Raw genomic sequence first — 27,700 nt, forward strand, 5'->3', positions numbered from 1 at the left:
TAGGAGGACTTTGCACTTTATGCAGCTTGGCTTAAGAGGATAGTGTTTGCTTGGAGGGAACCGTATGATCACCATATGATGTTGCCCTCTAATCACGGCCCTCAGATCTTCTGTTAAGCTTCAGGGAATGGATAACTGGAAGGACGTGTGGGGTATTTGTTGATTGCACTTTCAGAGCTTTGCACAACTTAAATTGAACAAGACATATTGATATTCGCCATGTAAGTCATACCTAGGTCAAATAGTGTTTGCAAATTATCCTTAGAATTTGATTTAAGACAAATTGGACAACATAAGAACCAGAGAAAATCACATTACATATTTGAAAGTCAATTTGCAAGCAGATTGGAGTTTTAGTTCTACAGACATTTCTCGGAGCAGAGCTGCTCTGGAGGCAGAAATAATCTCATTCCAGTTTGTCAGAACACAAATTAGCTAGCTGGTAAACCTGAACAGCAAAGTAGGAACTCTGTTTAAAATATGAATAAAAAATATAAATGATAATGAATATTTTTTTTCATTCATTCATGACAATGGCATTCATGATGTTGGAAGGTCAGCAGGCTAGCTAACTATTTTACCTAGATAGCTATAGGCTTGAATGGCTAGTTTGAACTTGGAAGGTCAGCAAGCTAATTAGCTAACCTAGATCAGTGATTCTCAACCCTGTCCACATCAAGGACCCCTAATTTAGTCCACATTAGGGCCACAGACCCCCATTTGATGAGATTTTGTCTTTTGGACCTCATTCTGAGAATATGTTTTTTTGTTAGATATGATTTTGTCCAGAATTCCATGACTATCTGTATTAGAGAGATAACAGTGAAACTATGATCAAAATAGTCATTCTTCTACATTCTCTAATTTCTTGTAAATGAAATAATGGTGAAGTTTAACAACGCATCAATTTGCTGGGGACCCCCTGGACCCCACGTTGAGAACCACTGACCTAGATAACTTAGTATGGCTAGATTGCATTTGTTCAGCTAATAGCAAGAGTGCTACCTCTCTTACCCCTTGCCTTTTTCACTGGGCTTCAGTCTAATGTTAGTTAGCCAGAACTGTGGTTCTTTGGCTCCACCCACTTAGGTTTAACTCAACTGATGAGATTATTTCTGTCTCCAGAGCAGCTCTGCCTCTGAGAAACGTTCGTAGAACTAAAACTCCATCTGATTGATTCACTGAAAACTCATGTGACACTGTCTGATGTCTTGATGTGATAAACCCCACCATCTGGTTCTCCAAGCAAGTTAAAACAAACTAAGATTTTTTTTTTACAAATACTATTTGACTCAGGTTTTGTAGAATTGCCCTGATAAATCATTAGAATGGAAAAAAAAAGGACAACTCATTATTCCCATCTCAACCAGCATATCATGGAAAAATGTTGACAAATACTCTAATACTCTGCCTTAATGAGGAGCATTTACCAAGATGATATATTGAATTGAAGCCTTTGGTTCTTTAATCAGTCTCTTGTGATTTTGGAAATCAAACCTCCCCAATCTCCAAATCCCCACTGGTTTGATATTTGTACATTAGCAGGTCTTCATGTTAACCAAAAATGGTGCTTTTCTTTTGAGAGCAGATATGTTTAATTCAGATCATAGTCAGTTATTCTCTATAAATCCATTTTGTAAAATCTCTTCAGTATTTTAGCAACATTGCCATATCTATATTAATAGTTATGATACGGTAACATTAGTTGTATGATAGTTTGTACAGATAGCTTAAAGCCACTACATGAGATGATTCCATATGACTTTTTGTAACATTGGATAGTGTACAGTATAAGAGCGGGTGATATTTTCCAAGAGTATAACACAATTATACATCAATTCTGTAATTTAATTCATACATTTCCATTTTATTTCATGTCTTCCCCACATGCCCTGAAATATGTGCCATACAGTATGTGAAAACACATCCGACCACCTACACAGTTGAGATCAATGAAGGTCCTACATTAATTAGCATATCTATATCCTGCGCTGTGGCATGCTGATGAGTACCGAGCCTCCGTAATGAATCAGTGTGCTGCTGATGCACTGTTACAGGACACACGGTTCAGGCTGGAGTATCACTATCCTGTCATAATGATGAAGGTGTGAACAGCAAGAGAGAGTCAGGCCCAGATTCACTAAGGGTTTCTGCAGCAAAATGACCAAAATCAGAGCACCATGCTGGTCACTTACTATTCACAAGTAAAAAGCTCAAAAAAATAAAGCGTCTTTGTTCCTGTCATGGTCATACATGTGGAAATTATATGTAAATCTCATTATTTTGCTCACATAATAATAATGCAAATTGAGATTTTGCCAAAATTCACAACAGTTCACACTACCAACTCACCCCAAATTATTAAATATACAGTAAGATCCTTTGAAATTTGACGCGCAAAGAGCTTGTCCGTTCACAATGGCGACTTTTTTTTCTTTCATCACTCATTTATTGAATTATGTTGCTTAAGTTTTGTCAATTTCAATTAAAATACCAACACATATATCCTTGAAAATAAAAAAAAGATCACATCCAAATATAATTCTTCTTTGAATTCGGCTGAAGCAATTTGCACTTGCAATTGGTGATAAAGGAGGACATTTTTTGCTCAGTGCTCTTTCTTGCTCTTAATTGCGCCACAACATGATTTGCACAAATTTTTCAGTCAATAAGACGAAAACGTAGATTGCCCTTACAACGTGATCTTAGTGAATCTGGACCTCAATGCTTGGCTGATTACTCCGAGAATGTAATTGGGGCAGTGACTTATCTACAGTGATGTAGTGGCAAATAAAAAGGAGAGTAAACTATGATCATCATAAGGCAAACCACCACCAATATAAAGAAATCAGTTATATTTTCTTCAAAAGAGCGTATCTTCCTATCCTTCCTAATCAGGTTGATTCTACTGACCCTGATGTACACTCTGAATTGATCTCTAAACCCCTGATTATCTTCAGTAATTACCAACCTTTAATGGGCCTGTTTGTGCTGTAGCGTAGTGGTTTTCAACCTGTGGTCAGACACCCAGGGGGGGACCCGAGATGACTTCGGAGGGGTCTCCGGATAATTTAAGGAATGTCAAAATATATATTTCTAATATGCAAATGATAATCTTTGTGATATGTTTTGTGCTTTTCCTGTGACATAATGAATATTTACAGCCTCCAGTACTCTTCTAATAATGAATCAAGTACAATATCATCAGTTCACCCACCTGCATGTTAATGCTTGCAGCAGAGGGTGACAGGAGCGGGTGTCACTTTGCTTTTGGGGTGTCGCCAACCAAAAAAAGGTTGAAAACCACTGCTGTAGAGGAGAGGAGGACAGTCAGTTGCATGTTAATAAGGCTGAGACACTATTTTAATATCCTTTTCTTTTCATTACTCTAACAGTAATCTAAAGTAATACACTAGAATGAAGTAATCCAAATAGAGACAATAACCGTATAAAGTATTTTGGGCTGATTATTATTCTATTTTTGTAATCTGATTACGTAATCCCACTACAGTGAGAGATAATAGCCGACACTGTAGGAGCTGAGTGACATGGGTGTGTGAGTAATGCCATGCTGTTGGTGTTGGTGTTGAAGAGGTGAACACATGATGCTGATGGAGACATACATAGTGTTTTGAATGCTGTATAAATGAGATGATGTGTTTTTGTGAATGCAGAAATGCTGTCCAGAAATTATATATATATATATATATATATCTTGTCCCTGTATAGAAAAACAGCTGTATATAGATTTATAGACGTGTATATAACTGGAGAGAGGTTAGACAGTTTTGTCCGACTTGAACAGAATTATGTAATCCCTTTGTGGCTGATGTAGCTGCTAAAATCTCCTGTATGTTTCCCCCCCTCCCATCTCCGATCAGAGCTGTCACACTGTAAAAAAAAATCTGCATCTTAACAAGTCTTTTAGTCTGGCATTTGGTCTTAAAATCGTATTTCTGGGAAAAACATGACAAAAGGGTGAGATACTTCCACTTGTTTCCAATGCAGATTTCTTGAAATACGGCAGAATAAAATATGGTTAAATATGAGGAAACAACAAAATGCTCTTACTCATAGCCGACCCTCCCTATAGGCTTCAAGCATCTTTTAATGTATTTTTCCTACCAATCAAAAGCACTGATTTGGGGAAGCCCCACCCCCCAGCAAGAGATGGATCTTATTGGCTGAGGCCCCCTTGAAAGTCTTCATTTTAAGCTCATGTCCACACAAGTGGAGAGAGCCACATTCACCTTTGTATTTGTTACATTTTATTTTGATATTCATGTGCTGTATCTTATAACAGGTAACAGACATACAATGCTTTAAACACTACATTTTTACTCAGTCTTTATTGCTTGATGGTGGGTGGGATTAGTCTTAAAAGGGGGGCCTCCCCAGAAAATTTTGCCCAGGGCCTCCAGCAGTTTAGATCCGGCCCTGCTCCTGCTTGAATGTCAATGGCAAATGTTTGATATTGCGCAGGTCTTGCACTGGAACAGTGTTGGGGAAAGTAGTTAATTTACTTCATTACTTACCTTAAAAAAGTAAATTGCATTACAAAAACATGCAGTATGTTGTCTGCATGAGATACTGCACTTTTTTCTACTTTTTAAAACATTTGCTCTAACAAAAATGAAACAACATGAAAGAGAAATAAAAGTAATAACATTCTAAATTTACATGTTAAGTTACTAGTTACTACAAAAAAGTAATGCACTGGAAAGAAGTGGAATCAATTAGTGGGGTGATCCGCCATATTTCAAGATAAAATCACTCCTTTCAAGAAAATTCTCAAAACAGGTGAAACTGAAAATTTCTTCACTTACTCTAAGGAAAATACGATTTGAAGACTCCATACTAGACTAAATGGCTTGTTAAAATGGGCATTTTTTTTGCAGTGCAGTACTAGGATAAATGGACGAACCCCCATGAGACACTAGACTGGAACGACAACATGTGACCCCCCCCCCACCCCCCCCCGCCAGTGTAACCCCAGATCTTATCTTGCCGTCTCTTCATTCTCTGTTGTATACAGGTCATCCGTGTTGAGAGAAACATGGCAATACGCTGGACTGAATAGCCGAGTCCAGCTTCTGCAGAACAGAGCTTCTGTATCTGCATCCACAGCACTTGGCACATAGGGAAGGGGGGGTATAATCAAACGCTATAGACCCCCCCCCCACCCCCCCCCCCCCCCCATCCGCTGGCAAACGCTTGACACTGTTTTCCTCACGTCTGCACACCATGCATTTGGAGAGAAAGGAAATAAAGTCTTCGAAACTCCCGGATTGTGGAATTCCCTTCTGTACTTTGTGCTTTGCGTTGGCGTTACATAAGCCCATTCTTCTGTTGTGTTCCGCCGGGTGCTACCTCAGCAGACGTGGACATGTTTTCAGATGTAAAAAAAAAAAAAAAAAATCCTGGTTTCCATAGCGTTGAAATGACTCAGAACATCTTATACCGCCTCCCTCCATCCCTCCTCCCTCCCTCCCTCCCGGCGGCCTTGAGCGCACCACAGCAGCGCATAAATAGAAGGCAGAGCGTTTCTAAAAGGAAGTATGACGGCGCGGCTGTAACTGTTTACTCTCCAGGCGGAATGGTGCAGGTGGGATTTTTAGTCCTGGGCATGATTTTTTTGCGTAAAACAGGGGAGAGGATTTCTGTTTTTTTTTAAATACCGAGTCTTGGTCCGCTGATCCGGCAAACCCAAACGACTCACAATTCCTTTTTCGCTCTCTCTCTCGCTCTGTCCCTCGAAACTCACGTCGATCGAAACATCAATGCAGCCGCGTGTGGATAAAATTACTCTAAAAATAGTCTTTCAATGACTGCTGAGTTCACATGCTTCAAAGCTCTCGTAATAGAAGTGCTTCATTGCCCCCCCCCCCCCCCTATTTTTGAATCACTTTCATCAAACTGTGTGGCAAAGACTCTCTCGGGTGGCTTCATGTGGTATTACAGCATTTCCTTTTCCATGTCCGGTGATATTAACATTGCAAATATTGCCACTGAGCAGGTTTGTCTGATAGAGATTAAGAGCGAGGCCAAGTCAAAACCAAGACAAACCAAAAAAAGTTGCAGAGAAAAATATAGCCGACGACAATATTGATGAGCAAAAAATACAATCAAAAGACAGCAGTGTGATACAAAACTGCACGACCAAGTTCAAGTTTAATGGAAGCCACTTTATTAGCTTAACGTACATATTGCAGCAAGTATTGTTCATGGATGTTCACATAAAAAGCACAGGCTTCTGATAAAGACTGATATCTCTCTGCACACACAGTGGATTACTAGTTACAAAGAAATCACTACAACAATAATCAGTGACAACATGATGGTCAAACACATAGGGAGCTGTGAGGAAACTGAATCTCTACTGGAAAAAAACATTGCAGTGCCATAAAACAATCACTGGACAGGGAAAAAACAATCTAATTAAGCGTCTTTCAAATCGTCGATCCCCTTGGCATTATTGCTACACTACAGCTGAGTTTACCATCCGTTAACAGTGGCTTCACATTGGCATTTCCCAAGACACATCACTGCAAATCAAACATTTATACAGTATGGCATAGTTGCTATGTAAACTGCTACATACATATACGCAGATATCTATTTTTTTTTTACCAATTATAAAATGGTATGCTCCAGTAGAATACAGGAAGATGATAGGCCGTTTTTGTTTATTGGTACGGGAGAGATTATATTAAAAGTGATGGGAACTGTGAACCTATGAAATCTATGAGTCTTTGCAATGGGAAGTCAAAAAGATGACAAAAAAAAGCCCCGTTTTTGCTCCTCTATACCTCTGAACCATCGGAGCGACAGTTTCTAGAATATGACGCCCGAAGCAAATTCATTCTTCAGTTTCCGTTCCCCCCTCAGAATCTCATCCGATCGTCTAATCTAATTTGCACGCATTACTTTTTTTTTTGTAAAAGAAAACAAAAATATCCTGAGAAAGTCCCCATCCGCCCCGACGCAATATCAACACAAACCCAATCCCCCGCTCTTCCAATAAAATTTAATGAACTTAGCGAGAGGGACGTCTACACACTCATAAGATTCAACACACGGTGGCTCGAAACACTATTTGGTTTATGAGTTAACTTGCTGACTGAAATAACACTAAGACTATAAGTGGGATATGATTGAAATATGTGTTTTTTTTTTGACATGTTCATGCAGAGGGAAGGGGAAGGGAAGGCTGTGTATGCTGTGCTGTGTGTCCGCTATAGGGGCGATGAGCAGAGCACTACAGGAGGTTCTTAGCTTGTCTGGTCTGGTTTCTCCAAGTCTTTGAGGGCTGTTAGAAGGCGTGTAGGGGTGAAGATGTCGGTTGATCCTGAAACACAGAAAGACAGAAAAACATGTTCACTATCATTAGTCCAATCAGTTCATCCGTGCATCGACCTATGGGACATTTTTGTAAGTACAGGATAATAATGTGTAAGTACTTGGTGTATTTCTTGAAAGAAAACAGCCCTCATATGTAATGTGGAACACAATATAAGAACATTTTGGTGACAATTTCCTAATCATTTCCTGGAAAGGAACTGTTAATTTCTTGGGAACTTTCCTGGAAAGAACTATGACATGATGCATTAGTTCTATAGAAAATGTAAGCAGTCTGTTTGGTGGGGTCGATAAGATACTGTACATTTCTAAAAGAGTTTCCTGGAAAGAACTGCAAAACCATAAACTATTTCGTGGAAAAATAACAGGCAGAGGTCAATCTGGTAACCCAAGTCATTATTCATGTAATTATATAATATAGTCATTTGCTGAATTTCTTCCTCTAATTTCTATTTTTCTATATCTACTACATAATTTCATGGTCTTAGAAACTCCAGAAGAAATTACCAGGTACTTACCAACTACCAACTACTATTGAACTCTTTCTCTATTTCCCCTATAGTTAGTACATAATTCCATGGCTCTTTCCAGGAAACTCCCTAAGAAATGAACAGTTCCTTTCTAGGGAATTATTAGGAAATTGCGGACCCGGAAAATTCCAGTGTTGCCAACATTTTTTTGTAACAAATACAATATTGTTGTTTGAAAACGTAAGCTCAAACACCTTCGGTTCAGAATGCATTGCTTAACCGACAGATCAGCACATGGATAAAAATACAAAGACAGCAAAACATCTTCCACAAAGACTTGATTCCAGGTACTAGTGTGACATTCAGAGGTACAGTGGGGTATAACAGTGACATTTCTCAGTGTAAGGATGTGGCTGAACGCAGCAGAAAAAGGCCAGACACACAATTTGGGACGGAGAGGAGAACTGAACGACTATAGACAAGAAAACAGAAAAACAGCAAAACAGCAATAGTGTGAAGAAACAAATCATAAGGAAGGTCCTAGAGGGAATACAGAGGGAGGATGAGATACAACACAGTCACAGAGGTCAGACAGGAAGATACATGAAGAGAAAAAGATGACTATGGAGGGTATTTTTCACTGGCCGAGACACAAAGTTGAGAATCACATCCTCACAGATCATAATCAAAATCAAAGATCATAGATCGCTGTTGTCATGAGAAAACTGCATATCTCCGATTTTTGTGTTTTAACTTCCATTGATGGATTATATGGTGTCTTCTAGGGTTTGAGAAAACTTCTTCAAAACCCCATTGGATAAACTGCAGTTTGTGCTGTCACAGCAGAGCATGCGCCAAGATGGGCCCAAGGCTTCAAACAAGGTTGTTTTTCTTCCTGGATTGTTGACATTTTGGAGATATGGGGTTTTCATCTGACAGAGACAATCATTTTCTATGTTAGGTTAGTAATATACACAATATCTGCATTTAAGGTGATGAATACACAGAGTTTATGGGAGTTTGCCTTGTGCTGAGTGGTGCTGAGAACAGACTGTGTTCCGGATAGATTGTTCACTCCAGTGCTCCATGCTAACACTTTAGCATACATGTTGAGTGATAGCAGGCTCCATGCTAACACTTTAGCATACATGTTGAGTGATAGCAGGCTCCATGCTAACACTTTAGCATACACTATGTTGAGTGACAGTATGCCACCAGCATTATCCAAAGTAAGAAGACTGGCCTTTTACAAATAAAAATGTCAGTGGTTTTATTATATGGCCTAGATTGAAGTATTAGCTCAATATAGCTGATTTAACCAGGTTTATTTTAGGAAGTATTTCAATTGAGAAGTTCAAAACAGTATACTATTTTTGAATCATGTTTTGTGTAAATTTGACCAGTCTCCTACACAAAACTGGCTAACTTAGCTGTATATCATTTATGATGAATTACCATTTATCTTTAGAGCTGCTACAAGTTCTCACTTTCTCACTTTTGAGATAATGCTAGTAGCTACTATCTCTGTAAGTGTTAGCATGGAGCACCGGATCCAACGATCTACTGGGGACCCATGGATGATTTTGACGTCAATGTCCTCATCACTTAACAGGTAAGCTGACCAACAGGACAATCTACCAAAAACCTATTATATGAATTCCTTTAAGATACAAAGAATCACAAGGAATAGGGTCAGAAAGTTCACAACACAAGGAAAGGCAGCAAAGTGACCTAATGGTTAGAGAGACTGTCACATAAGGGAAAAGGTCACAGATTTGATCCCCACAACATCAAATGTGTCCATCAACAGCTACAGTATATCCTGTCAAAGCGTGTTGTAATACATTCTAAATGCAAAGGGGATCAATCCAAAGTCAGGACAGTGGGCAGGTGGGTTGATGTGGGAGAACACAGGGAATCACAAATCACAGCATGACTTGTGTGTTTACTTCAGAGTGTGTTTTCATTCTGCGGGTGGCTCCTCGGTGCCCTCTGGTGGGGCGTTGGGGTCCAGGAAGTCTGGGTGCTGCAGTTCCTTGAGGTACTTGGTGGGAGTGTGTATGTGGGTGGAACCTACAGGGGGACAAAGCCTGACAACTCTAGAGGGTTCTGGTTCAAAGGTTGCTCCTTAGGCAGTTTTATTCTGAAAGAACTGGTTGGTGGCATCACACCCAAAAAAAAGCAATTGCATCTACACAAACATATACATTTCAAAATAAGTAATAGAAAATACATTACAAAATAATTGATAGCACAAAATGAAAACTGCCCCTTTGATTAGTGTTATTGTTATTATTAGTAGTAGTAGTAGTAGTAGTAATAGTCTTCATTTATTTATTTATTTTCTGAACAAAAAAACCCACATTTTTGAAAAGCTGTTACACAAAGTTAATGATAATTATTGTTATTACTACGACTACTACTTCCTATTCATCAAGTTCTTATCAAAGCAGAGTAACAAAGTGATTTACAAGTTAAACAAAAATGTGAGCAATAAATGAAAAAAACATGACGACAAGATGGAGGATGGTGGAGGATTTGTTTGTTTTCCGCAACATGCACGGACAACGTTTTGGAAAGGACTTTTCAAATGCAAAAAAAAAAAAAAGACTATACACATCAGAAATAATCCAAAAACTTCTACCAACTACGGCCGTCCTGAGAAGCCAATATGAGTGTTGTCTTAAATGAAATCTGAACTGGCTTTGGATTGTGCGGATTCAGTTGTTCTGTTTTTTCTCTTCCGGCCACTGTCCCCGTATCTGATACTGCCTCCACTCCCTCCGAGTCACAACAGCATATCAGCTCTCTGACAGAAAGTGATTAATGCTATTACAGAGGCACTCTCCCAAGCTGCTGAATCAGCTGCGGAGGAAACATAACTATAAGATTTCCACCCATCTCCACTCAGCGCCATATAGACACATCAGCAAGATCCAAACACTGGGGAGGATTTATCCAGCTTTTATTGCTTCATACCATGATATTGCCAATTCATGCTGGTGGACAAAAATGCTATAAAAATGTATTGTCAAAAGTCCTTACGTAAGATGTCATGAATTCTAGATCTGATGAGAAATACTAGTATAGAAAAATCTGTTATGTTAAATTAGACAGGTACCACCTAAATCTGGGGTTAGACAGATATATCGGTGTGCCGATATCAGCTTTTATTAAAAATTAGATATTGATTAGTAAGTGTCGTCAACCTCTGATATGATGGATATGATGCAGTTTGATTGATTACATATTTATTGTAGAATTCAATTCAGCAGTTTTACACTGGTTGTCTATGGGAAGCCATGAACCCGAATTGATTCTAATAAGCTGAAACTAACATTTTGATTGGATTCCACACAAGTATCAATCAATATGTTTTTAGTAGTAGTATTAGTAGTATCCTGGGTTTCAATGGAGAGTCTAATGCTGTTTCAGAGGCTTTTCCACCTTGACAAGAATAAAATTCAGGGGGAAAACACTGAATACTTGATTTTTTTTGGCATGAAAATGGTCCAATTTAAAGATAAATATGGACACAAATTATGGATATCTGCAGCTTCAATCCAAAAAAATATTGGTATCAGAATAAGTTGATTATTATCATTATTGTTAGTAGTAGTACTATCATCCTGGTTCCAATGGAGAGTTTTAGCGTCCTGTGATGGTCTAAATGCTGTTTCAGAGGCTTTTCCACCCTGACAAGAGTACAATTCTGGGGGAAACACTGAATACTTGTTATTTTTTGACAGGAAAACAATCAAATTTAAAGATACTGAATATTGGCACAAATACAAAAAAGTAAAGCTACTGTATATTAAGCAAACTCACCGACAATGGCCTCCCACTTGCCGTTGGCTTGGGTGACCTCGTAGACGCAACGCATCTCACTGTACGTCATGCCTCCGATGATGAAGACGATGATCCTGGGCCCCGTCTTCATCTCCGTGGGACCCTTGTTCTTGTGCCAGTTACCGTAGCGAGCGCTGCGAGACGAGAGAGATGGAAACAAATGAGCATTCACTGTGATGCAGTACTGAAATCTTATTTTTCTTTAGCGGAGATTTCTTTAGACAAGATCAGATCAACTTCATACCTGGATGGAGCGCTGGACTTGGAGGACGCCTGTCGCTGGGAGATGTACGGGTACTGCTTTGGGTCAAGTTTGTCCTCGATGGCATCCTGTGGGAAGACAAGATGGATGTTCATGACAGTTTCCACCAGGAACAAATTTCCTCAAGTTCAATTTCCAGTTCAAAATACTATCTAGGCCTTGAATGTTGTCAGAGAAGTGGGCTTGCGACCATACACTGCAAAAGATGTCCATCTTAGCAAGGCATTTAATCTCATTTTAGTCTCAAAATGTTATTTTTCTTAAAACAAGTGTAATATTCTGACAATGGGATGAGATAATTCCACTTGTTTCCAGTGCAGTTTCAGGAATTTTCGAGAATCAAGTGTCAGTATCTTGAAACAAGGCACTATAAGGCAAATCACTCTATTAATATCAAGAGAATTCTTGAAACAAGTTGATTTGCACTAGGAAACAAAAAAAAAAAACGTTTTTAGACTCAACACTAGATTACACATTATCAAAATCTTGTTAAGGTGGATATTTTTTTTTGCAGTGTAAGATTGAGAATGTGAATACTCGGACTACCTGGGAAAATCTAGGTTGAGAGAATTAGTTCTACAACCACTATCAAGTTGCACTCAAACAAGTGACAAAATAATAACACAGTTGATGAGATGTACCTCCATGATGTCCTTGAGGAGCGGAGTCCACCGGGAGAGCTGGTAGGTCTGCTCACTGATTCGCTCCTTGCGGTCGGCCTTCTTGGTCTTCTTGGCGGTGCCCTGCAGAGAGACTGGACTGATCAAACACTCTTTGGTTTCTCTATTCACACGGCAATAGAGCAACTCACTGCCAGATTTGGGAGATTCAACATTTTTAAGAGCGTGTCATTTTCAACACGTCTGTGTGTCTGCCCAAAATGTTGATCTTAAGTCATTTAGTCTCCTCGTCTTAAAATATTTTTCTTAAGAAGGGTTGAGATAATTCTGCTTAGTTCCAATGCATTTTCACTTGTTTCAGGAGTTTTCTAGAAACAAGTGTCAATATTGAAACAAGGCAGAACAAGGCGGATCACTGCATGGGTACCGACACATTAATGAAACAAAACAAGTAAGCTGATTTGTGTAGGAAACCAATGAAATTATGTCATCCCACAATATGTATTGTTACTAAGACATGTCGAGTAGAAAAGTAACACAAATGGGTGTTGTCCCAAACCAAGCACACAGATGAGTTGAAAGTGACAGTCTTTTGAATATGCTTGCTCTCGAAGAGACAAGTATGCAGTGCATGTTGCTTTTAGACGGTGATCTGTGATCCCCACATCCCTGTCCCATTCATGACAGGGTATCTGCTTTTTAAAGCTACCTTGAATTTAATTTAAGGACCAGAATAAAGAAACAAAGCTGACAAAACCAGGTAATTTCTGACTGAACATAGCTCATGGAAGTTCTGAAGCTGTTGGCAGGATCGGAAATTAATAGTATGAAGTCAAATTGTGTTTAGGAAAGCCAATAGGATGCATATTGTACTACTAACCCTGTTCTGTATTATCATGCAGCGCAAAGAAACCTGTTATTGTGAAAAAACAGCATCTCTAATAACTCTATTTAAAGCCATTTTAGGGCCTTAAATTTGTTGTTTTATGTTTATTTTATGACATTTTCAGACATTTTAAGGACCTGCAGATACCCTGCCAATGGTGACGGTGTGTGATAAGATGTTCAGACTCGGTAAGCTGGTCCTGGGTCAGGGCGGCTCACCTCAGAGACAATGGGCATGCCCATGTGGGCCATGTTGGAAATGATGTCACTGTCCTCTGGTGGGATGTTGGCATGCTGAAGGAGCTTACACAGGTTCTCCTCGGTCACACCTGACACACACACACACACACATGCAGCACATATATTCAACCCATACATGCAACACACACCAGTGGATACATGCATACACACATGCGTGAAAGCATGCACATTCACACATACAGTCCCATGCATGCAGCCACAAAGAAAATTGAGAATGGATTGTCATTGTTTTTTCGATGTTCTAAGTGAGATGGATACAGTCATTGCCGCTGGTGTGAGATAATTTCACTTATTTCTATTTCAACTCAACTTGCCTTCCTGAAACAAGTGACATAAACTTGAAATAAGTGGGGTGACCTGACTTATTTCAAGAGATCATCGCTTGATTCAATACAGTCTTGAAACAGGTGAAACTGCACTGGAAACAGGTGAAATGATCTCACTACATAGGCATTTTTTCACTTATTTTAAGAAAATATGCTACTGTAATACTAACTGCATCATTAAGTGACTAGTTAAGATTAAGATTAAGTTAATTTAAGATTAGTTAAGATTTTTTGCAATGCACCACAAAGTGGACATTGACAACATGAAACATACTAGAATGTGAAATAGGCTGCACTCAATTATCAGGTGAATGAGTTCTAAAGGAAAGAGGAAAGAAACCTGTACACTGTCAAAAAAGGGGAAAAATCCACAAAGAGCGGTGAGGTAAAAAAAAATTAAGAAAAGGAGAAAAAAATAGATGCTAATAATGAGTTACATCAAAATGCCTGAATGAAGAAGTTTCTGTTTACACCATCATGAGCCTCTGTGTGGACATTCTCCTTTTTCGGCAGTGTGCAGGTTCTTTTGTTCTTCTGAATTGCCGGTATAATACGACCACCAAGAAAGACAGCGAGTCTCACCGTTCTTGAGGAAGATGTAGAGCAGGATGATGCGGATCTTGTCAAAAATGCTGACGTTGGCGTCCAGTAGAACGGGTACGATGGCCCTCATGGGATCCTTGATCTTTTCTCCCTCTGCATCTGTGCCCATCGCCAGATCCTAAGGACAACGTAGGTAGAGGAACACAAGAGGCACACATTTGTTGCTTTGGCCAAATCCAAATCCAAGCTACAGTGAATTTCTGAAAATTCAATTTTTACCAATATACAGAAGTTTATGTGACTAATCCTGCCGCTATTTTGGGGGAGCACCTATCTAGAAACCTACTTGGATGTTAGAGGAAAGAAATGGGTGATAGTGGGTATGGGATTTAGGTTATCAAGTGGACTCATCCCATCTTGTTGAATTAGACCTAGCACACCTCCAGAAGGCTCTACAGGAAGTTCTGGCGTCCCAGGAGCAACACCCTCCACAAGTATTCTCAACACATATTAGAACTAGACTCATCTGCTTCACCTTTGGTCTTTGGAAAAGTTGACTTTATTGCATTTTTGTATTTTGTTTGTTTAGATTCACAAGTGAACCAGGGCTTCTAAAGTCACATGGACTCACAAGTAGCTCAGAGTTTTGGTATCCTGACATCCAACAACGTTAGGGGTGAGGTCCAACCAAAACCGATTTCAGTTCATGTAACTTTAGCTAAGTACGATGGACTTGTCTGCGCTTTCTACTGTTGATAACCTTTCTACTGTAATTTCCGATCTCTGGTGTTAAGACAAGGTAAGAACCGATGAAGAAATAGCTGGATATGAGCATCAGTCCAGACTGCGGTTTAACCTTGCTTCATTTTGTTATGCTAGGCTTTTCAGGCATGAGGAGCTATCAGATGTCAGCGTCCGTCTCCTTATACCTATAAACCCTTGCGTTTTGGGGTGGTTTCCTGTTAGTTGGTTCAGATTACGCTCTCACTCCTAACAAAAGTTCTCTTCAATTCTCTTGGAAGAGGACCAAGACTCGCATTTTCAGGCAGCTTGAAATGGATAAATTGTATCAGCAAATAGTAAGCTTAACTATACCAAGAATTGAGAACTGTGTGTGCGTATTCACTTCTGCTACCTTAGCCATGCCATCATTTGATAACTCCTGTCTTAGTTATTAGATTTCCATATTTTGGACCACTGCTGGTGTCCTTTGTTTTCATCTTATCATGTCCTTTGTGGATCTGTAATTCCTGACCACAAATCCCTGAGTTAACTAGTAGTAGATGTGGCTACTCATCCAAGGCACCCAACTTCCACAGGGAGTACCAGCTGCTCACTCAGGGTATCTAGGCTTCTTCCTTTCATAGGCCTTATTTACTGAATCTTCCCATGGCACAGTGAGTTCTAAAGTACAAATACGTTGAGTATTGCACCACAATACCAGATCAGAGGAAGGTTTTTCATTCCCTCCCAAGATTCTCTGCCCTTCTGAGTGCTGCCAAACAATTCTTCTAGTTTGCCAAATAGTACATCGATATCTTCTTTGAGTCATCTTCCACCGCTGCTCTAGCAGACTCGAGGGGGAGTCTTCCTCTACGTCTTCTCGTAGCTTTAGTGGGTGGAACCAACAAAGCCTTGGATGCTGCTACCATGGGTTGAAAGTTCATGTCTGGCCCTGTTGGAGTCGATTCCTCCTGTCCGCTCCATTTCCATATCTCCATATCACATGGTCTTTCCCTAGTTAGTTGTGAGGTGCTCTGCTGACATCAGTCACTAGACGGATCTAGCTAAGACATTTACTAATACAGCAGATCTGTGAAAAGTTAACCCATTGTTCTCATTATCTAATGTATGAATGTCATCAACGTAATTAGACTTTAGTTTTTTCTCATATTCTTTGAAATGATAGTACAATTAAGTAGTCCCCATGAAATGAGCTCCCATTACTTTGACTTCCTGAAAAACACAGTACCTTTCATGGTGACCTCATGCTGCACTAGTAGGCGTAAATATAAATTTCTAACCAATGAAACAATCAGATTTTTGAACAATCCCGCCCCTCCACACCCCTCCCATCAAATAAAACTGCCTTTCTCTCCCTGACTCATATTCCATTGGTTTAGACTTTTGATTGATCCTTCACTGCATTATGTCCCGCCCCAACATCCTGTTTCAACAGGAAAGGCATCAAATACAGGAAGTAAAGATGCCATTTCATGGGGTCTTAAAGTCAAATAACATATGAGGAGTTCATTTCTATATATTTTGGGGAAAATTAGTCAAGTTCATCAATCAGTTTCTTTAAAATATAGACATTCCAGTCTGTAAAGGTGCTACTTTTTCTACTACTTGTGTTTGAGCGATACACCTGTTAACTTAATGATACGTTCCTGAAAGAATATCTAATTTTTCCATGTGATTCCACCAACAAACACCCAGCACCAGTGCTATCTTGTATGCAGTAAGAGACAAAGCAAGCTTTTTCCTGGACCCCAATGCAAGTGTCGCTTTTTTCAAATAGTGGAGATCTCTTCCCCCGGGCTGCTTTACCTGTTCTACACGACAGAGTTTGTCCACAGTGCCTTGGTAGCGGTTCATACAGTCCTCAGCCAGGTGGAGGTGAGTAGAATACTGAAGTCAGAGAAGATAGACACTGTTTTAGTGGTAGCATCATTAGACAGCAACCAGTACTGTACAGTATACGAAGAACACAATCAGTTACATACTACCTTGAAAGAAAAAACAAAACAAAAGCATGTAGGTGTGGAAAATCGTGCATAGTTTGGAAATTGCACAAGTCTGGAGAAGTATGGAAACAATTGTTGTTCAATCCCAAAACACAATTTATATGGTTGGAAAAATACTGGCAGTACATATTTAGTGATAGTTGTTGGGAGCATTCCTCAATTCTAGAATGGTATGGCCAATGATTAAGCAGAAACAAATTAAATTTCCTCTCCTCATTGACAGGTTTTTCCACTTGTTTTAAAAAATAAGACTTTAAGACTCAATAGTAGATGAAATAACTTGTTGTTAAGGTGGATATTTTTGCGGTGTAACAGGTCCTGAGTGGTGCACTACTGCCAGGGTCGGGTGTTTGATTTCCACTGGAACCACACATGCTAGAAGTGCACACCCTCATGATGCTGGAGGCGCTTTGGATGAAAGGATCCACCAAACAGCATGAAATGGCAAAAATCAATACGCATTTCTCACCTTGAGGTTTAAAGGTTTAAAGATCGACAATAACACATTGCTTCCTACCTTGCTGAGCTCTTTCTGATACTGAGGCATCTTCTTTAGCATCTGAGACAGTTCTTTCATGGTGGTCTGAAAGAGAGAGAAGTAACAAATTACAAATACTCTTCTGTGTAGCTTTTTTGGTGAAAGCTTAGCATCTTGATCTTGTTTTAATTTTGATCAAACTTGGATCAGCTGCCGTTACCACATACTAAGCACAATATTTTAACTTTTTGTGTTATCAGATTGAGCATTACTATAAAAACAATACTGCTACAGTTTAAGTTGAATTATATTTGTTAACTTTTTTTAAAATGGCAAAAGAGTGAAATACGCCTTTTTGGCACAAACATTGTCCCAATGCAGCCATGCAGAATATGGGCGTATGTAAGTAAACAATTGTAAAACACATTCATTTTAATACAAATCTAGCAATTACACTTCAATCAAATATGTATACTGAAATATAAAACAAAATCAGAATGAATATCTTTATCATGAAGTAATGCTCGGCAACTTTCACCAAGGCCTTTAAAATTGTTGGCTACATGGAACATATCAAATTGATTGATACATTTTTTCTGTTAAAAACTTTTAATAAACCTTTTTAATAAACCTCTATAGACATAAGAAACTACTTTTGATTCTAAACTACTACTTTTTTTTCTTTTGCTAGTATAATACATTTTTGTATGTGTCCCAGGACACATCACTTATTGATGTGTCCTGGGACACATTCAAAGACCTGTAAAACTCCTCATAACACTGAGGGAGAACTTCAGCTACCAGCAGTCTGACTATCAGAGCTCATCTTGACCAGTTCACACTCCTAATATTATAAAATAACATTTTGAATCTATAGGCCTAAGTATTTCATGGGAATATTAACATATTTGACATGAATCTAATGCTGTTAGAATCCTCTACCCACAATGCTTGTTCAGTGTCAAAAGTAGGGTTTCGCTTGGTGTCAAAAGGGCGTAAGTGCAGTTACGCCCTTTTGAGGCAGGCATTTTTGTGTACTTTTTTGGGTTATACTCACTGGATAGTCACAATAATAGTGCCCAGTGACAAACTATTACTTCTTGTTTTTGATGAGACAATGTCAGTGACTACCTGAAATGAATTATTATCATAATTAGGTGCTGATTACAGTATTATTAGATTAGGATTAGGTTTAGAAGTGAGTATTTCTCAGAAAAATTAACTGTTTGATATTTCCGCCTATAATAAGGCCTTATATAAAAGGCTGCTGATTCACAATAGAACCATATTTTGACATTCTGGTTGCTTTGGAGTGTAGGGACACTACCTGTAGACCATCAGTGCAAATATGATGTAAATACAACCAGCAGGTAGAAAATGACATGGGATTAACTTGGTACTCCCTCTTTCTTTAAATTTAATCTGAGTACATTTTAAATGAGCTACTTTTTACTTTGATTTAAGTAGATGTTTACGCAAAATGTCAGCAAAGTAACAGCACTTCTACATGATATTTTGGTCCTCTTTCCATCCTTGTGTGACTGTATGAAGGACAGTTGAGTAAAGCAACACAGTAATGGAGTCTGAAACCAGAGCTCCGTGTCCTCTACCTTTTCTCCGGTGTTCATCTTTTTGCTGGCGGAGAATTCTTTCAGAGAGCGAGTCACGGCCCTGCACAAACGAACGAGAGACAGAGAGATAAACAGAGACGCAAAAAAGTATAAAAAGAAAGAAAGGAAATGGAAAAATTGGCTTGATGAATGAAAAATGAGCAGGTTTTGTATGGCGAGTCCTGGGAGAAACAACGAGCTGTCAGAGCTTTGTGAGAGAGCAGAGGTTTGTGGTAGAGGTCTTGAATATTGATGTCGCTCTGCTGTGTGTGTGTGTGTGTGTGTGTGTGTGTGTGTGTGTGTGTGTGTGTGTGTATCAGACTCACGTCGACACCTCAGCGATGTGTTTGTGTCTCAGAGTCAGCCACAGGTCGTCGTCTTCGTCCAACAACACCTCCTTCATCCTCACCTCCCCCATCCCGCTCGTCTCAAACCTGACCGTGAGGGTGAGAGAGAGAGAGAGAGAGAGAGAGAGAGAGAGAGAGAGAGAGAGAGAGAGAGAGAGAGAGAGAGAGAGAGAGAGAGAGAGAGAGAGAGAGAGAGAGAGAGAGAGAGAGAGAGAGAGAGAGAGAGAGAGAGAGAGAGAGAGAGAGAGAGAGAGAGAGAGAGAGAGAGAGAGAGAGAGAGAGAGAGAGAGAGAGAGAGAGAGAGAGAGAGAGAGAGAGACCATGTTAAAATGTGACACCTTCTCTTACAAAATTGATTGGTGGCATGAAAGTAAAAAATCACTATTGAATATTATTGAAGTTATTCACTATCTTGGCCCCTTAATTTACAAAGTAGCAATATTTTAGAGGATGTAATCACCTTTATTTAAAAAAACAGCAACTAAAAATTCAAATATTGAACCGCTACTATTTCTTATTAGTATTTCACAGCACTATGTATGACCTGTGCCTCCAGGAACACACACCACACCCAAAACTAAATTCAGTTTCTGTTTAGTTTCGTTAATTTGCACAAGAGGTTACACTAGATCGACCCATGAAGGCAATGCATGCAGCCAGCTTTAGACTGTTAGGCAAAATCAATGACCATAAACCTTGGCTGTTTCTGTAATAACTTGCGAGCCTCAGTTCCACAAAAACAAAATCATGTAATTATTCAATCGATACACTACAGAGCAGCTCTCCTCGAGGCAGAAACACAGAAATCAATACCAACACCGAATGAGACTGAGGCACGAGCAACACCTGGGAAGCGGGACCTGGTGGTTAGAGAGGACGTCCCGTCTCTGAAAAGTCACAGGTCCAATCCCCAAGACACTGATCACTACTGTGACTGATCACTCTTTACAAGTTGTTCTGGATATGAACTTCAGCTAAATGCAAGAGAAATCTACAATAGCATTTTAGGCATTGATCTGTGTTTTTCTGCCTTGTTTCAAAGATATTGATAATTGTTCCCAGGAAATAAATCCTGAGAAAAGTGAAACTCCATCGGAAACAAGAGGAATTATCCTACTCTATATTGGCAGAAATTTTCACTTGTTATAAGAAAAACAAGATTTTAAGAACGAATATGAGATTAAAAGACTTCTAGGATGGTCTTAAACCACTAGGGCCGCCCTGCCTCCACCGATATAAAATCAAACAACAACAAAATAACAATATCATTGAGATGACAAGTGCGCCCTAAGCTCAGTGACTCGTGAAAGCTGTCAGAAGGGACTGGAGTCATTTTGTGGTTGTTTACTTGTAGACGTCGTTCTCGATGCCCAGCAGGTCGTAGCCCATGGCCTGCAGGGTGAGCTCATGCAGGAGAGGCGACACGGGATCGAACCCACGATCCAGGATCAGCAACTGAGTGCGAGACTTGTCTGGACCCTGGATGCATACAGAACAGACACTGTTGATGCTGCTGAGGACTTCATATGCTGTACATTGTAGTTTATATGTAATTCATTTCCAAAAAAAAGATTTGTTGGGTCTTGTTTGTTGTACCAGATGGGTGAGGTTGGTCATATAGGACAATATGAGTGCCAGGAAGTTTACACAATCACTAAAAAGTATTTGAAAGTATATCTTTCCCATACTTTTCTGTGATTGAGAACTTCCTTGACACTATCTGAAGTGCCCTGATGTGCTAAACTGTTGATGATCCATCTGGTACTCCACATGAATTAAAACAAATATTGTTCAACCCAGGTCTGGAGAAAGTAACGTAGCCCCACCTCCCTACCTCCAGTGGTGGAAAGTAACTAAGTACATTTACTCAAGCACTGTACTTTAGTACAATTTTGAAATACTTGTACTTTACTTGAGTATTTCCATTTGATGCTACTTTATACTTCCACTCCGCTACATTTCAGAGGGAAATATTCTACTTTCTACTCCACTACATTTATTTGACAGCTTTAGTTACTTTTCAGATGGAGATTTGACACAATAGATAATATAACAAGCTTTTAAAATACAACACATTGTTAAAGATGAAACCAGTGGTTTCCAACCTTTTTGGCTTTTGACGTCTTACAAAAAGCAGTGTGTAGTCGGGTCACATTTCAGATGTCTATGAGTTGTTAACAGCTCCACCAAATAGTGATTTTTCCCTCTAAACCTCACATGGTTTCATTTCAATAAATGTTCAAATGATCCAATATTTCAGCAAAAATCAAAGATTAGAGAAAAAGTCCAAAAACTGAAAAAAGATTTGTGTATCAGAACTTTGTTTTTTCTTCTTTCCTCTCCCATTAATCATCTCACGACCCCTCAGATTTATCTGGTGACCCTTTGGAGGGACCCGACCCCTAGGTTGGGAACCACTGGACTAAACTAGCTAACTGTATATAAAGTAGTTCAAACTAGCTCCACCTCTAGCAGCTACAACAGTAACATGCTGCTTACACACTGATGCTTCAGTATTAATAATCTAATGATGTCATATATAATAAAATATCAGTCAGAGGGACCAAACCACTAGTTTTACTTTAATACTTTAACTACATTTTGCTGCTAATACTTATGTACTTTTACTTAAGTAGATTTTTTTATGCAGGACTTTTACTTGTAATGGAGTATTTTTACATTGCTGTATTGGTGCTTTTACTTAAGTAAAGGATCAGAGTACTTCTTCCACCACCTCCCTACCTCTCCCATGGTGGGGTCGTCAGCCTTGTAGCCGTCCAGCTTCTCCTGAAGCATCTGGGCCAGAGTGGCACAGTCTTTGTACTCCCTGGGCCAACACACAGACACACAGCAGCATCACGACAAGTTCAAACATGAACTTGAGAAGACGTTTAGTTACAGTTTAGCACAAAATGTCCAACGATTGCTCCTCTCACCCTCTGTATCGGACTCCAGGATACTCTTTCAGCGTGGCGCAGAGGGTGGCGATCTGCTCGGCGCAGCGCTCCAGCATGTTGTTCTTCACATCAGCCTTGAAGGGGCTGTAGAAGTCCTGAAAGGCATCCACTTTATCCAGGGAGAAGACCTGCACACAGAGAAGGGGACAGGACAGACAGTGTGAGGTTCAGTCTCAACTGTATTCCTCTCCCGATCGTTTCATTTCATTCCTCAGGTCAGTCCTTACACCTCCCCACACACAACCCACACACACACACACACACACACCACCTCCCTGATTACATATTTATTGTAGAACCGATTAATATTACACCGGTTGTCAAAGGGAAGCCCTTAACCTAAATTGATTCTAATGAGACATTTTGAGCAGATTCCACAAAAGTATGAATAAATATGTTTGATTATTATTATCATTATCCTGGGTTTCAATGGCAAGTTTTTTTTGTTTTTGTTTTTCCCCACTGTCAACGATAACATTCTGGGGAAACATTGAATACTTGTAATATTTTTTAACTCTTTGGGCATGCGAATGGTCACATTTAAAGATAATGAATACAAAGTATCAGCTATCAGCAGCTTCAATCCAAAAATGTCTGTACTGGTTACTAGTTGAACCCTAATACACACACACGCATACACACATACACACACACACACACATATTCATGCACCCATCTGTTGTTGGCTCCATCACATGACAACAATCCCTCTGCTTTCTCTTGTCACACATCCCCATCTCGACCCCCCATTGGCTGTGGGACGGGAGCATCCCTCCGGTCAGCCAATGAGGTGAGGGATTAGAGGAAGGCGGGCGTGGCGCCTCCCTCCCCTTCAGGATTAAAACTAGAGGACAACAGCAGAGGATTGGAGACTAAAGCTGATCTGGAACATTCCATCGGGAACAAAAAACACAGTCGGCCTACTCCTCTTCCTCACTCTTCCTCAAAACTGTCAAGCGGTCTAACCCAGAAAGCGATTAAAACACGTCCTTTCGACACAGTAACACTCACACTGCAGCTACACATGACCTTAAATAGCTGTGATTGAACAATTAGCACGACATGTCATTTCTAGCAGTGCATTTGATACTTTTTGGCATTGCTCATTCACTTCATTGTTTACTATTGTTTGCTATTTTTAATGGCTCAATCCAACGTTGTTGTAGGTCAGTTAATCAGTGTTTTTGTTTGAAATTATGTCTCTAATGGGCTGTTTTTGCATTTTTATGTGTGAATAATTAAGCGTATGCATGGATGAATGAACAAGCAGTAAAAAAAAATGAATGAAAACATCAGCTAGAAACGGAGGGGAAGGATGAGATATCTCCTGCAACTTCTATTGTTCTGATATTTCATCTCTCCCGGTTAGCACTATCCCCAAATCATAAGACAGTCATGAAACAGCCTACGTTGTCCCCTTAAACATTTTGCTAAATCATTAATTAGGGAGATTTCACCACTCACAACCGTGTTTTTTGTAGCAGCCTCGCAGGGCTTTTATTTTGAAAAGAAAATGCGCTTCAGCGGCAAGCATGGAAATGTGGCGAGTTTCACGGCACATTTCCTTGAGAAGGAACTGGGAGTTCAAAATAACTGACGAAGAAGAGACCTGAGCGTGGAGCGGGCCTGACAGCGGAGGTTGGCCTGACAGTGGAGCTCTGCAGCCAGACCCCCCCTCCAAGTTTCAGGCCAGGAGAACCAGAAAATCTGAATGTCTCATTGCAGTGAGTGTTATTTTGTTGAAGAGGACATGTTTTGGGAGACATTTGGTGTTTCCCTTTACCTCTTTAGATTGTATTGGACAGGTATATAGTAGCTCCACAGTGAAGTAATTGACGAAATTTTGATCAGAATCGATCAGCATGATGGCAAAAACTAGGAAAATAAGTCCCAGGTTGAAAAAAACTGGGATTATCCTTTAAGGCAGGGTGAGGCAGGTTTCATTGCAGGTTCTACAGACTGTTGGGTAAAATCCCTCCCACAACACACTGGAGTGATTTGTCTGGTCAGGTAGGAACCTCCATCATATCAGAGGTGGATGACTGATTGGCTGATACCACTCTTTCAGAGGCTTACCTGAGATTCGTAGGGCAGAAAGGCGACGTGGATCTCAGTCAAGGCCTTCATGGCTTTGGAGGCGCGGGATTTGGTCAACAGGCCGAACAACAAGTCTGGGATCGCTGTGGGGAGTCGAGACAAAAAAGATGGTGACCTACAGAGTTAGTTTGACCAATAGTTGATAGATCCATTTTGACTGGACCACGATCCGACCTCAACAGATCAAAGCGTCCTTAAAAAGTATGCGAACGTTCTTAGTGTGTGTTTAGCAGAGTTAAAGTGTCTTAGGGTGACAATTTAAGAAATCAGCATGAATACTATTATTGAAGGAACTAAGAGTATACCCATTCTGACTAAGTGTAATACCACCATTTACTAACATATACCTGGTGGCAATGGGGAAAAAAGGGGGGATCAGGTTGCTATCCTGAACCTTTTTCCCCTTTGCTATTATCTTTTTTCCCCTGGACTCAGCACTCCTTCAGCGGCCCTTTAGAAACCACTTTTTAACTGTATGATTGAAGCGCCAGCACCTCACGACTAACACTGGGTTTGTGTATATCAAAGCGGAAAAAGAAAATGTCCTAGGCGCGTACAGATTGCCTTTGGGCCTGCAAACGTCCCGCCTCCATTGTGTCGGCGCGGAACGGAGTTACTCACTGTCGGTGAAGAAGACGTGAGCTCCTCGGTACCTCGGGTTCTGCGGGTCTCTGAAGTCGTCGATCAGGCCCTCGACAGACTGGGACAGAGCACACAGCACAATGTGTTATCTCACGGGCCGATGTGAAAGGGAATGGGAACTCGGGCAGAGTAACGGGCCAATTCATCACGGTGTTCAAAAGGGTGCCGGTGCGAGGAAACGTTGAATAGAAAACTCGGTGTGATTATATACTCCATTGTAACAAGTGAAGGGGCAGTAGGTAAGGTTTTTCGACCGTAATGCATCTGTGGGGGTTGATAGGGTTGTTGATCAATACCGATGACTCAGTGATTACTTTGCTTTCAAAGTTCCAGCTTGTACTCTGCTTTGGAACAAAAAAAACTACCCGCCCATTGGAAGTTGCATTTTCAACTTCTCAACTCTACTTGTATTTTCAGCTGCTCAGCAATGGAGGATGGTGGTAGGACTGAGCAGCCAGTGTTTTCTCAAGCCAAAAGAGCAAATGACAAAGCAGTAGTGGCGTCTAAACATTAAGCGGTGGAGCACAGCACCACCAGATGGCGCTGTGGTGCAGAATCTATAGCTTGATCATAATATGCTTTAGGCCTATAAATTTGATTAAGATGCCGATGGTAAAATCAGATTCTTTCCTTTTCCTTTTCTACATATGTGCTCTCCCAGGGTCCTATGTTCCCAGGGTCCTATGTTCCCCAGATTTATATGGCACATAATGGGAACAGTACAAAGGGTCCTATGTTCCCAGGGTCCTATGTTCCCCAGCTCTATATAGCACATAATGGGAACCTGAAAAAGATGTTCCCCCAAGAGTTTGAGTCAAGTTTGAGTACAATTTTACCCACAGAACCACCCAGACTCTTTAATATTCTCTGCCGGGTCAGATTTGACCCGGAACACCACAGATGTAACAATTTTTTTTTAGAGACCCTCAAAATCAAATAAAATGATAACTATTGGTTTTGTTGTATTTATATAGCTGTTTTGAAGCCTTGTTCCAATAAAAAAAAAACTGGATAATATTTATGAAATATTTTAACTTGAAACGGGTCAAATTTGACCCGAACACAGTAGGAGGGTTAATGTGTGTTAACACAATATTGAACTGGGGAACATAGGACCATGGGAACATAGATACGCTCCTAACATAATCTGTCTAAAAACACTCAAGAGTGCATAAACACACTGTTTTCAGACAGTATCCACCTAGTTCGCAATTTTGAAAGATGCAAAAAAGTGGGGTAGAGGGGTGGAAGGGGGTTTATGTGGTAACGGATCACGCATCTCTACTTGGGAGCGGTAACAATTTTCTGATCGCAAGGCATTTGATGCTGCCACAGGTGAAATTCCAGCCTTGGCATCACTGATTGTGTTGTGGTCAGAAGTGCAACACGGTTGAAAGTTTCAGCCCAGAGAGAACAGTGGAACAATGATTTGCTGCCTCTAGAAGTGAATGCAGAACTTAATTTGAAAAATGAGCAACTACGAATATTCAAGACTTGTGTCACTTACCTCGTCCGAGGGCGTTAACAGGTAGATGGCCTCCATGCTGGGCAGAGGCTCGCGCCGCTTGTTGATGTCTTCTACAACTGGGGAGCACAGGAGATATTTAAATGTCATTTCTTTGTCAAGTCCTTTGAAACATCAGCCATGAAACCATTTTTAGAGCTAATCTTCCTCCATACTGCGCTGGTCCCAATAACAGCTAAATCAGTTCAGTCTTTTCATTTACTTCTTAAAATAAATGTTTATAAACACCCTTTCTGTAACAATACTTTAAAGATAAAAGATGACTAATGCATGTGGATGAGAAATCTACCATTCTGCACTGATCTGGTCAGAGTCAAAGAACTGCCCTTCAAGGTCAAAGTTCAAGACAACTTGAATTTGGTTTGTCGACAATGTTTGCAGTAAAATCAAAACAGTAAACAGTAAAACATTAAAAATTAAAACAACAAAACCACAGTAAAACAATAAAACCATATAATAGAAAAACACAATAAAACACATAACGCATATACCCATATAGGCCAATGTCAGTTGATGAGACCAATCAATCAATCAATCAATCAATCAATCAATCAATCAATCAATCAATCAATGAATCAATCAACCAATCAAACAATCAGTCAACCAATCAACCAATCAACCAATCAATTAATCCTTAAATCCTTATTGTCCCAGCAGGGCAGTATTATGTAATATTGCTACTTCATATTATATATAAGAGTATATAGTTAGGCCTGCTGACT

General features: G+C 39.9%; 1 protein-coding gene across 4 annotated transcripts in view; it reads right to left on the bottom strand.

Annotated features, from left to right (window-relative positions):
- Nucleotides 1-6,232: 6,232 nt before the first annotated feature.
- Nucleotides 6,233-27,700, bottom strand: part of stxbp1b (syntaxin binding protein 1b) — a 30,264-nt gene continuing 8,796 nt past the window's right edge. For 2 of the 4 annotated variants that reach the window (XM_071523780.1, XM_071523783.1), the window contains exons 4-19: nucleotides 26,961-27,037; nucleotides 25,433-25,511; nucleotides 24,791-24,894; nucleotides 22,694-22,842; nucleotides 22,500-22,584; nucleotides 21,106-21,236; nucleotides 19,737-19,844; nucleotides 19,411-19,471; nucleotides 17,840-17,905; nucleotides 17,126-17,206; nucleotides 14,615-14,753; nucleotides 13,665-13,774; nucleotides 12,582-12,683; nucleotides 11,923-12,008; nucleotides 11,658-11,812; nucleotides 9,793-9,902 (exon numbers count right to left, since the gene is read on the bottom strand). In XM_071523780.1, the coding sequence (XP_071379881.1) occupies nucleotides 9,793-9,902; nucleotides 11,658-11,812; nucleotides 11,923-12,008; nucleotides 12,582-12,683; nucleotides 13,665-13,774; nucleotides 14,615-14,753; nucleotides 17,126-17,206; nucleotides 17,840-17,905; nucleotides 19,411-19,471; nucleotides 19,737-19,844; nucleotides 21,106-21,236; nucleotides 22,500-22,584; nucleotides 22,694-22,842; nucleotides 24,791-24,894; nucleotides 25,433-25,511; nucleotides 26,961-27,037 (1,643 nt within the window). Of the gene's footprint in view, nucleotides 7,349-9,792; nucleotides 9,903-11,657; nucleotides 11,813-11,922; nucleotides 12,009-12,581; nucleotides 12,684-13,664; nucleotides 13,775-14,614; nucleotides 14,754-17,125; nucleotides 17,207-17,839; nucleotides 17,906-19,410; nucleotides 19,472-19,736; nucleotides 19,845-21,105; nucleotides 21,237-22,499; nucleotides 22,585-22,693; nucleotides 22,843-24,790; nucleotides 24,895-25,432; nucleotides 25,512-26,960; nucleotides 27,038-27,700 lie in introns of those variants that run through there. The other 2 variants (XM_071523782.1, XM_071523781.1) reach the window with 2 other exon arrangements.

The sequence above is a fragment of the Centroberyx affinis genome, unplaced genomic scaffold (genome assembly GCF_046629955.1).
Source record: "Centroberyx affinis isolate AG114_WGS23_722 - 3 ecotype Tasmania unplaced genomic scaffold, CSIRO-AGI_Caff_v1 ptg001114l_1, whole genome shotgun sequence".
In the NCBI taxonomy this organism is placed as follows: domain Eukaryota; kingdom Metazoa; phylum Chordata; class Actinopteri; order Beryciformes; family Berycidae; genus Centroberyx; species Centroberyx affinis.